The sequence below is a fragment of the Naegleria gruberi genome, assembly GCF_000004985.1.
Source record: "Naegleria gruberi genomic scaffold NAEGRscaffold_43, whole genome shotgun sequence".
Classification (NCBI taxonomy): domain Eukaryota; phylum Heterolobosea; class Eutetramitea; order Acrasida; family Naegleriidae; genus Naegleria; species Naegleria gruberi.
Window position 1 is genome coordinate 495,414 of NW_003163284.1, and position 10,768 is coordinate 506,181.

General features: G+C 34.1%; 6 protein-coding genes across 6 annotated transcripts; 4 read left to right on the forward strand and 2 right to left on the reverse strand.

Annotated features, from left to right (window-relative positions):
* Positions 1-293: 293 nt before the first annotated feature.
* Positions 294-2,799, forward strand: NAEGRDRAFT_58878 (cache domain-containing protein). Its single transcript, XM_002673898.1, has 2 exons — positions 294-775; positions 825-2,799. The coding sequence occupies exons 1-2, from the start codon at positions 301-303 to the stop codon at positions 2,777-2,779; spliced, it is 2,430 nt and encodes an 809-aa protein (XP_002673944.1). The 5' UTR covers positions 294-300; the 3' UTR covers positions 2,780-2,799.
* Positions 2,800-3,105: 306 nt separating this feature from the next.
* On the reverse strand, positions 3,106-4,083 carry NAEGRDRAFT_71019 (uncharacterized protein; the record flags this gene model as incomplete). Its single annotated transcript, XM_002673980.1, has 1 exon — positions 3,106-4,083. One exon carries the CDS (start codon positions 4,081-4,083, stop codon positions 3,106-3,108), a length of 978 nt encoding a protein of 325 aa, XP_002674026.1.
* Positions 4,084-5,042: 959 nt separating this feature from the next.
* On the reverse strand, positions 5,043-5,450 carry NAEGRDRAFT_71020 (uncharacterized protein; the record flags this gene model as incomplete). Its single annotated transcript, XM_002673981.1, has 1 exon — positions 5,043-5,450. One exon carries the CDS (start codon positions 5,448-5,450, stop codon positions 5,043-5,045), a length of 408 nt encoding a protein of 135 aa, XP_002674027.1.
* Positions 5,451-5,730: 280 nt separating this feature from the next.
* Positions 5,731-7,287, forward strand: NAEGRDRAFT_51332 (uncharacterized protein; the record flags this gene model as incomplete). The annotated part of the gene is made up of 1 exon (XM_002673899.1): positions 5,731-7,287. One exon carries the CDS (start codon positions 5,731-5,733, stop codon positions 7,285-7,287), a length of 1,557 nt encoding a protein of 518 aa, XP_002673945.1.
* Positions 7,288-7,419: 132 nt separating this feature from the next.
* Positions 7,420-8,658, forward strand: NAEGRDRAFT_71022 (uncharacterized protein; the record flags this gene model as incomplete). Its single annotated transcript, XM_002673900.1, has 2 exons — positions 7,420-8,180; positions 8,226-8,658. 2 exons carry the CDS (start codon positions 7,420-7,422, stop codon positions 8,656-8,658), a joined length of 1,194 nt encoding a protein of 397 aa, XP_002673946.1.
* A 1,114-nt stretch (positions 8,659-9,772) lies between these two features.
* Positions 9,773-10,369, forward strand: NAEGRDRAFT_71023 (uncharacterized protein; the record flags this gene model as incomplete). The annotated part of the gene is made up of 1 exon (XM_002673901.1): positions 9,773-10,369. One exon carries the CDS (start codon positions 9,773-9,775, stop codon positions 10,367-10,369), a length of 597 nt encoding a protein of 198 aa, XP_002673947.1.
* Positions 10,370-10,768: the final 399 nt, after the last annotated feature.

Here is a 10,768-nt window from a genome sequence, read left to right on the forward strand (position 1 = left end):
AGGTGTAATCAATTTCCTAATCATTGAAAAATACGAAACTAGATGCAAGATTATTAATTACTGGTGATGCAATCTTTGAAGTCAAGTGATGTTTCGCCAATTTTACCTCCTTTATTCTTGAAATCTCCTCTCAAGACATTAAGAAAGTCATCTCGATGGCCACTTTCGTGTTTATCTCTAAAGTTTCGTACAAATTGAACACACTTTCAAAACACATCATGTCAAGTACAACAACTCAATTTTTATAATTAAGACATCTCTTTGAATCTCTTATTGGAGAAACTACAACACCAAAAAAAAATGAAAGTAAAACCAATTACCACATCAGACGAATCAGACGAAATACATTCGAATATCTCAGAGCAACTCTTACAAGCCACCAAAAAAAAAAGACCCTACGAAGGATTACTTCCTCTCAATCTATTCATTGTATCAACAATTTCCCTACTCATCCTCGCAGGTTGTCTATTCGTTTGGATTGCTTCCTTCTCAGTGACCAGCAATTCCATTCAAAATTTGAATGCCAAATTTATTGATGAATCAGGTCAGAAAATTAAGAATAGTTTACATGGATATATTGATCCAATTGCAAAACTTACAAAAATGATGGCTAGAGATTGGAATTCACAAGCTGTCAATTTAACTCAATTAAGAGAATACTTGTTTCCTAAATTTGTGGAATTTGGTGCCAATGGGTGTGGATATTTCTTTAATGATACGTATTCGTATAGATATACCTATACGGTGAGTGGTACTGCAAGTAATCCAATAACTGGTAAGTTTGTTCTACTTTCGAATAGTTTCATACTAAACACTTTTGATAGTTTATGCACAACAACCGTATGGATATGTTGGAACCATAAGAGATTTAGTCAATAACAATACTGGAGAAGTAACCAAGTACAATTATCAAGTCGATACAAAACCAATTATCATGACCACTCAAGATTTTTGGATCTATCTCAATAATTCATATGTCAATTATGGATTGGATGGAGTGGTTGGTGAACCGTACAGATCTATCGGTTCTACAATGGCCATTTATTATGCAAAATGGATTTACGATCAACAATTGTACAAGGCAACCAAAACTAAACGTATTATTGGACTAGCTAAAGTCAACCTAGCTCTGGATGCAATTGTTACCTTTTTATCTCAAATTGAATTATTAGGAAAAGGATATGTTCTAGTGACACTCAATTCTGGAACTGTCATTGGTGGTTCCATAAACACAACTGTCAATGATGGGTTGACCAGTGTACATGTATTTGATTTGGAAACAAGAGGAGCAGGAAAACTAATCAAGAGGTTCTATGAGGTGAATGGCAACACTTTCAGTACATTTAAAAGTACCAATACGAAACTGAGTAGTGAAGGAGCATCATACATTGTCACTCCAATGAAATTCTCATATGAAAATTTGGAGTGGAATATTTTCTTTGTTTTATACGATTCTGATGTGAATGAACCAATGATTTTGAGTTCTTCCATAAGTATTGGTGTAACGGTGGTGATTGTCATTGTTGGTATTTGTTCTAGTTTGATAACTGGTATGATTGTTTCAAAACCAATGAAATTTTTAGAGAAACAATTCGAAAGTATTAGAATTATGGATTTGGAAGCTGTAGTTCTATCAAACAAGTCAGTGTTCAAGGAAGTTGACTCAATATTTGGAAATTTGTACGACACTGTCATGTGGCTGAAAGAAATTAAGGCCTTTATCCCAGAATATGTCTTTGAACAAATCAAACAAAACGAAACTATTAGTATCAAGAGTGAAACTGCACAAAATGCATCAGCAGCAACCAAAAAGAAACCAGAAAAGGAAGCTGATAACTTTTCTCATTCATCTTCCTCTCTTGCCAACAAGTCAAATTCTCCAACTGAGAGTTCAGGAAATAATTCCTCAGTTAAGAGCTCATTTAAAACAGCGCAGAATTTATTTAAAATGGGCTATAGTAAGAGGAATTGTGTAGTTGTCCATGTCAAATTGGAAGGATTGATTGGTGGAGGTCATGAATTCATTTCTACATTTTTCAAAGATTTCATTTCAGCAATTGCACCTGTCATTAAGGTCAATCAGGCCACTCTGCAAGTAATGAACTGTGATGAATTCCAGCTATCAATGGCTTCCAACAAGATTGAGGCTAAAGTTCTGGATAAGGCCATTGATTGTGCATTAAAGATTATTAAGGCCTCTGGAAAGGATGTATGTCCAAGAATTGGAATCTGTTACGGACCTTGTCATATTGGAAATATTGGAACAAACACATCAAGATACTATTCAGTTGTTGGAAGAGTTCCAGAGACTGCTAAATTATATGCAGAATTGGCTGGAAAGTACAATGTTAAAATAATTACTGACACAACTCAATTGCCACTAGATTCGTATATCAATAGACCATTGGATAGAGTAGAAGTGAAATCTGACATTGTAACCATTTACCAAATCATTGACAAGAAGAATACTGAAAACGATGAGTGGCTCTATGAATTAGAAAATTCAAAGAAGAATAACAAGTACCAAGATTTTAATGAAATCTTTCAATTATTCCAACCTTCCTATTGGAATGATTTCAAACAGGATCCTTTCCCTGTCATTGATAAATGCAGAGGAATATTGGAGAAATTCAAGAAGGAAGAATTCAATGAGCATAGTGATTTGTCTTGTGATGAATTGTTGGCTCTTTTCAGTAACTTGCCAAACAGTGTTCAGGTGAATGAATTGAGTACTCGACTTACAAGTTATTCGAAAAAACTCTATGTAGAACTGAAATAAATAAACATACGGTTCATTGTATGATCAATTCTATCCTGAAAAAATCAAATACAAGAGATTATAATTCAATCACAACAAATGTTAAATTTTATTAAAATAAATGCACTACCAAAGGAAATAAGCATCGTAACGCAAGTCCAACTAAAACCTCAGGGTGTGAATGCTGTAGTCTTATTAGTTGAGTATTCCATTATTTCGTGCTCAATTCTACTCCAAAGGGAATAAATAACTAATAAAACTACAGAAAGCACATCCTCTTAAGAACTTCTTCTAGGATAGCAAAACAAATTCTCCTTTCCCTATCTCATTCAAGACAATGTCTGTTCTCAACAGACCAAGTCATTGAAACATGCAATTTCTTTCTTGTGATATTCAACAGATGTTGGTGTAATACTTTCATTCGAGTAACTAGTCAAATTGCCAACATCCTTCAGCTCTACTGTAGATGTTGCATAATTAAAAACAATAAGGTTGTGAATGCTCTGCTCTGTCTTATTCTTTTGACAATAAACATTCAATTGTTCTGTGCAATTATCAATTTGAATCCACAATTCTAGTTCTCTACCAATATTGAACTCTTCTCTGAGCACGGAAAGTACACACTTCTTTTTCTTTTTGATATCTTTCAAATTAATGTAATGAGACTCCTTATCATCAGAGAGTATACAATTAACACACACCGTTCCAACCAAACTAAACGTAGTATCAAACTTTGTTCCTCTTCCATCTGATGACTTGGTCAAAACATTGAATTTGAAAGTGAAAGACTTGGTGGTTGTCCCACTCACCTTTAGATACGTATTTCGTCCATTCAATCTCTTGAAACTGTTTCCATCTTGAGCAAGGGTGGTGGATGACCCAATGGAGGAAGTTCTGTTCGAGTCTACTACTGTCAACGTACCTCTGGAAGAAGGTGAGATAGGATCATCCATAAAGTCATTATTTGTTTCCAAACCAGAACTGGAACTGGAAACAAACGCACCATATTGTTCTTCTTCTACTCTCAAAAGCTCTTCAGCACCCTGGGCTGTAAAATCAGCAGTAATATTATCCATCATGCCAGGTGGTAATTCATTGAGGAAAGTATTACAAATTCCACCTTTAAATATTTCTTGTTGGTAGGCAGAGAATGATGGTGAAATGTCTTCTTCTACTTCTTCCTCGACAATGGAGCATCTCGGAAATAGTAGTGGTGGAGAATGAGTTGTTTCATTCTTGTTCGTGCAAAGTAAATTCGCGACACTTTCATCATCATCATGATGGATAGTATTATTAGTACTACATTCACTTGTTGAATTATTCATCTTGTTGTCTATTAAATGTAGTAACTGTAGGGAGAGTTGCTGATAATACAAAGGTAGAACAAAGGAAGCCAGAGTACCGAAAGAGCTCTATGGAGGAATGAACGGTGCAAAGTAAAGACTTTTTTTTTGATGAATTTTTCCGTGATTTACAACGAGGATTATCAGCAGGTAATTTCCAGTGAAATATAGCCTGAGAGATTGCGTTCTTTTTCAGTGATTTCAAAAGGAATTGATATGATAATTTGTGGGGAGTTAGATAATGTTGTTTGGAATATGAAGAATAATTATTGATGATTCTCGTGTATCATCTATTGAATGTAATAGTAAAGTTTCATATAAATAAAATTCAAAATAGTCAATGGTGAAAATCACAAGTAAAGACAATTATTGGATAGAGAACAGATATGGAAGATGCAACTTGTGATGTTTCTGAGGTGGTTGATTTCGTCATCACGAGAATAACAAATCAAAAAAAATAACAACAAATCCTCTGTGAATGTGTGATGATTCTCGGAGTGGTTTTACATCATGAAAGCACCAAACTTTCACAGTATCATCCCAACATTATCTAAATAGTAGTAATAGTAGTAATTTTTGTTGGTGGATTATCATCATGAAATTGGAATTTATTTTTCATTATTATGGAAAATCACAAGTTGGTGTTTAATAATACGATCATTCACCAACCATCACCAATGTTGTTTTCCATTGAATATAATAATAATATTTGTGAAAATTAATTTTTAGTTTCGGAAGAATTTGAATTTGTTTAATTGGGATACTTTTTACAACAAATTAACGACAGAGGACAACCAATTACCTAGAGGACAAAGTTTTAAATTGTTAAGGGTACAATTTATCAGTTTTTCAGCATGTAGAAATTCTAAATAATAATATGAATGATAATAATAATTGGATTTTGTGAGCAAATATTGTGTAATGACTCAATTTACTTATTACTACTGAATTAAATCATCTTCACTACAAGCCACCACATCAAGCTCTTGTGCATCCAAATGTCTTCTCATTCTCAACATTAAAACTGCTGGCAAACTTCTTTCACTCCAATCTTCAAGTGAATCCAAAGAAACAACTAACAAATTTGGATTATGACCTGTCACTACACAACCAGGTTCTGGAGTGTCTATTTCAATAACATTAAAGTCACCATGTGGAGTTCCTGGAATGACTATTCCATCTCGTTGCATAATTTCTTTGGCATCTTGGATGAGTGAATTGTTAAGAGTTTCGTCTCTATCAATGAAAATGACAACAGAACCATTATTGAACATGACCCATTTCTTTCTTTCAGATGTTTGCAGAATGGATTTCCAATATTTAACCAGACTATTGATTCTTCTTGTCATTTTCTATGAATTGCTGATTCAGATGAGTTTCGTCCAAGCAATTTGAAAGTTTACATGAGAAGTTTCTTGACACCAATTTTGATTGGAGGAACAAAGATTTCACTGGATTCAATCGTTGCACAGAATATTTAATTAACCGTGTAGCCATTTTTTTGTAATATAAACTGTTACAAGCGAACCTATATTTTCAATCATTTTCAGTTCAAGATATTATCAGAATAGAATGATTTCTCATTTGGCGCCACTTTTGTCTGTTTAAAAAATATTTCTCACAAAAAAAATGCAAACACCGCTCACACACAAACTTTCACTAACCTCTTTCAACACGGAACGAAGAGAACTTCCCACTCTCGAAAATTCCAATCTCATCAATGAAAGTTCCTTTCAAATATTATCAAATTTTATTGCAAATTGTCCTCCGCAAACTGAGGAGAAAATGGATGGATACGGAGAAGCTCTTCCGGGTGAAGGACATGATGCTCTCAATTATGGATTGAATGGTTGCTTGATGAGAGTGAATGGAGCATTGAGAAATTATCAAATTTTGAATAATGTTCCACTGCAAACATTCTTTTCGTATTACATGTATGAAGATGGAAAGGATTCGAATGATGAAATTTTGAGAAATGATAAAGAAATGATTGACTTGTTCAAGGGTGGAATTGTGGAATATGTGGATTGGTTTTGTTGCTCTACCGAAACTTCACAAAGTTCAAGAAGTGAGATTAGAATAAGCAAGTTGAGTGGAGATTATTTTCATTTCGTACAATCAAATGCTTTTGGCATTGGAACTAGAACTTTTGAAACAGATCAGTATTTTGCCTTGCATTTGGTGGACTCAAAGGAAACATGTAGTACTATTCCACTAATTGAATTCAAGTCATTTTGTGGAATACAAGAAGGTTTCGTTCATCAAGCCAAAATTGAAGATATTAGAAAGTCATCAAAGATTCCTTCTGAATGGAGTATGGAAAAGTTTGTGAGATTTTTAATGCTATGCTCCAATAGTTTACATCACAACATTAAAGAATGGGAACAAGTCGATACATTTCAAACAATTTTGACTGGACGAAACGTTTCGATTATTACTGATCTACAAATTGAACAGGAAACGATCATGATTTATAGAGAGGAAGATGATTATTATGAACAATTTAGTGAGGAAGAAAGAAATCTAGTAGGATATAATTTGAATCATGGAAATCTCTTTAAGGAACAACTCTCTGGTCAATCAGTAATCGAGAAAGTATTAGAAACTTTTAGAAAGAATGAAAATTCTAACGAGTTGACCTTCTTACTGAACCTTCAACAGACCATTCATAATCTCTGTGTTAAAGCCACATTCATTGAAAAGCCAGATAATTCTCCAGTATTACAAAGAATTTCAGGTCAACTTTACAACTTTAAAAATTGTAATTCGTTTGTAATTGAAATTGGTGAATATGTCAATAATTACAGAGCTCATGCAGAGGCAATTTGTAATGTAAATGGTAAAGAGATTCCTCTCCAATTAGATAGTTCCACTGTGAATGGTTACACATTCGAAAGATTTAATTTACGAATCAAGAATTCTCAACAAGTTTTGATTGAAATTATTCGAACTCCAGAAGTTTCGAATATTGAAATAATAGATCCACAATTTAAACAAGATTTATTGGGAGAATTGAGTCAAGATGTTACAGATATGGAATTTGCTGGTTTACTCTATCATTGCCTCAAGAAAACTAATCTTTACATTACATACAGTTCATCTTTTCATACAAGTGGAAACAAACATGGATATCACGATGTTTTTGAAGAGAATACAATATTTCAAAATCGAAAAATGTTCTGGTAAGGAAGTTCAATTTGATTAACCATCATTATAATGTGTTATCGTAATCATCCGCTTTCGAATAAAGTTAACAATCTCGTCCATCAATAAATCCTTTCATCATCAAAAAAAAACAATCAACAACTGCTCAGCATCATGAAGGTTTCCACTACCGTGATGATGGCCATTCTCTTGGCCTTGGCATTGTCAACTTTCGTAGTTGCCTCAAGTCCATTTGATTCTTTGGCAGATGCCATTGTCGAAGCTATCTATGTCAGAAGATTGCCAAGATCAAACTCATACGGAAGATCCAGATCTACCAGAAGCAGTGGCAGATCTACCAGAGGAGGAAGATCCACCAGATCCACTTCTAGAAGCAGTGGAAGATCAACTCGTGGTGGTAAGTCAACTAGAGGAGGAAAATCCAACAGAGGTGGTAAATCTGGTAAATCAGGCAAATCTGGTAAATCTGGAAAATCTGGAAAATCTGGAAAATCAGGTAAATCAGGTAAATCTGGTAAGGGTAAGAAGGGTAAATCTGGAAAATCTGGAAAATCAGGTAAGGGTGGTAAATCTGGAAAATCAGGAAAGGGAAAGAAGGATAAGAAGAATGGAAAAGGAAAGAAGGATAAGAAGAATAAGAAAGATAAGAAAGACAAGAAGGATAAAAAGAATAAGAAGGACAAGAAGGACAAGAAGAATCAACAAGGTCAACAAAATGGTGAAAATCCACAACAAGAAAATGGTCAACCTCAAAATTCTGAAAATCCACAACAAGAAGCTCCACCACAACAAGAAAATGGTCAACAAAATGGAGAAAATCAACAACCAGAACAACCAGAACAATCTCAACAAGAACAACAACCACAAAATGAAGCTCAAACCATGAATAATAATGAAGGAAGTTGTGGACAACAGTAAGTATCAATGTTAATATTGTAAATTTCTAATTTTGGAAATAGATATCCATCATTCAAACAATGTGGTCAATCATGGAGTTCTCAATTAATTAGCTCCAAGTCAATCTGTAATTCTGGATGTTTAATCACTTCTTTGTGTATGGCTTTGAATGGACGTGGTAAGACAAGCATGAATCCAGGTCAATTCACACAATGGTTGAAATCAAATAGAGGATTGAGTGGTAATTATCTTGTTTGGGGTGCTGCATCCAAGTTTGGTATTTCCTATCATGGTAAGGTTAAGGGAACTTCAACTATTTCTCAAAAGCTCTGTGCTGGAAACATTGTCATTCTCAATGTCAAGAATGGTGGACACTGGGTTTTGGCCACAGGTTACGATCCAAGTACTCAAACTTTCTCAGTCAATGATCCTGGAAGTTCTACCAAGTCCAGTTATCCTGCCAGAGAAGTTGTTCAAGCTGCTATTTACAATTAAATATTTTTCATTTGGTGGCATTGCATTTTGCTAATATTTCCTTGTCATCTCAATTCGAATGGTTTATTTCAAAACTTCGAATGTTACCATTCACTTTGTAAAATTGCTCCTAATTTCATATTACAAAGACATGATTTTGATCATGATGAGTAAGGAACCTTGTTCCACTGTTCCAGGCAATTATTCGAATAAAATACTACCATAAATATAGAATATGTTGAGAAAGGTGTTTGAGGTGAACAACAAGAGCAAAACCAGAGCCAAAAGTCATATTTTGTGTGGTGGTTAAAGATTTAACTCTTTCTTCCTTATTTCAATTCAGATAGTGTGCAAAATTTGTACAACACTTCCAAATAGTCATGATATCAATCCCTCCTCATATCATGAAGTGAGGAATCATATTTATATGAAGAATAAGCTCCTTTCTTTTGTCATTTCTTTTCTCTCTATCCTCTTTAGTTGTGGATAGGATTTCCAAATCTTGAATCCTTGATTCAAACTATCAACACCATTGAAATAAAACTGTCTCATATATGTTGTCATTAAATCTGAGACTTCCTTTCGAATAGTTGAGTTTTCATCTAGAAAATAAACTTGTCCATTATACGAACAACTCCAAATGCAAAATAAGTTTTTAATCTGATTGCAGAAACTTGTTCAGCATTTCAAGCAACATACCTCATCCTTTGGATGAAGAATATGTTGAGTGAGCTTCTACCTATTGGTTTCTTTATTGTTTTATTTGGAGAAATACCATTAAAGCAGGTACCAAGGCTGAATCACCTCAAAGATGAAACAGTCCCTGAGCTTTAATACCCATTAGTATAATTACATGCTCTCAATCTTGTTTTTATTAATTTGCAATATAACATTTTGTTAATTGTTTTTTGGTGGGAACTCATTCTAGAATTCAAGTCCATTACCGTGTTGCACCTCTGTTCTTCTTCTTTCCAGTTCAACCCAAAGTAACAAAAGAACCTTGGAGTTCATTTAACCGTGATTTCTGATTCCATTTTGCCAACTGTACCATGTTATCATGATAAACTCTATAAATACGAGTCCAATAACATGACACAACCCAAAACCAACTTCAAAAAAACAAGTCAACCAACAAATGCCTCCACCACCTCCACCAAGCCATAATAGCATTATTAGTACTTCTCAAGGATTTACTCCACCACCTCCTGGAATAAACAGTTCTTTCAAAGTAGGAGGAGGCACTCCACCACCTCCTGGATCATTCTCTCCAATGATTCAAGATCCAGTTTCCATTCCAGTGATTGGAGGAAAGGTCAATAAGGTTCACACAAAAAAGTCAACAAAACAGTACATTAATGTGAGAGAAATTATTGGACCAAAAGATGTTTTCCAAGCATTGAGAATTGCTCCATCAGTTTTTAAGGAATTATTTGGAGTTTCTTATCCAAATAATTCAGAATATTTGGAAGGTCAACAAATTGCTCAAGTTGTCTTTGAAGATTTCGAATTAAATTTGATTTGGGCGAGGGATATGAGTCAAACTGATGATTCGTATGCAGTTCCATATGCCATGACTGATAGTACTCATGCCTTGTGGGAATTGTTGGGAAATAATGGTTTCGAATTGAGAGATTCGAGAAATTATCTCACCTATCAAACTAATAGAGTGAGCAGATTTAATGGAAGAATGTTGTGCGAAAGAGTATTCGAAAGAGACCTTTCCAAAATGTAGTTTATTCTTGATTCCACTTTTAACATATAAACTAAACATTTCGAATAATTATTTGCGAAGTTTATGAAATAAACGTAGTTTTACTCTCTCGGAACCTTAATGTTCTTTCGGAATTAATTTGAGACTTCAAATATTCCGAAAGGTATAAATGGGAAGTAGAATCAACAAGTGTTAAAACCATCTTTTATTACACAAAACAAAAGAAATATCCAAATGTCACAATTGTATTTTAAATCAAGAAATGAATTATCAGAGTGCTCTATTGATCAATACACCCTCCCTTTACCCTCCCTTAAAATAATGTGAAAGAACATGTTGTGAATACATAGCACGGCTATGTAATTGAGGATAACTAAATTTTTGAATAGGAATTGTATCCCTCCCTTACGATTGGCATAG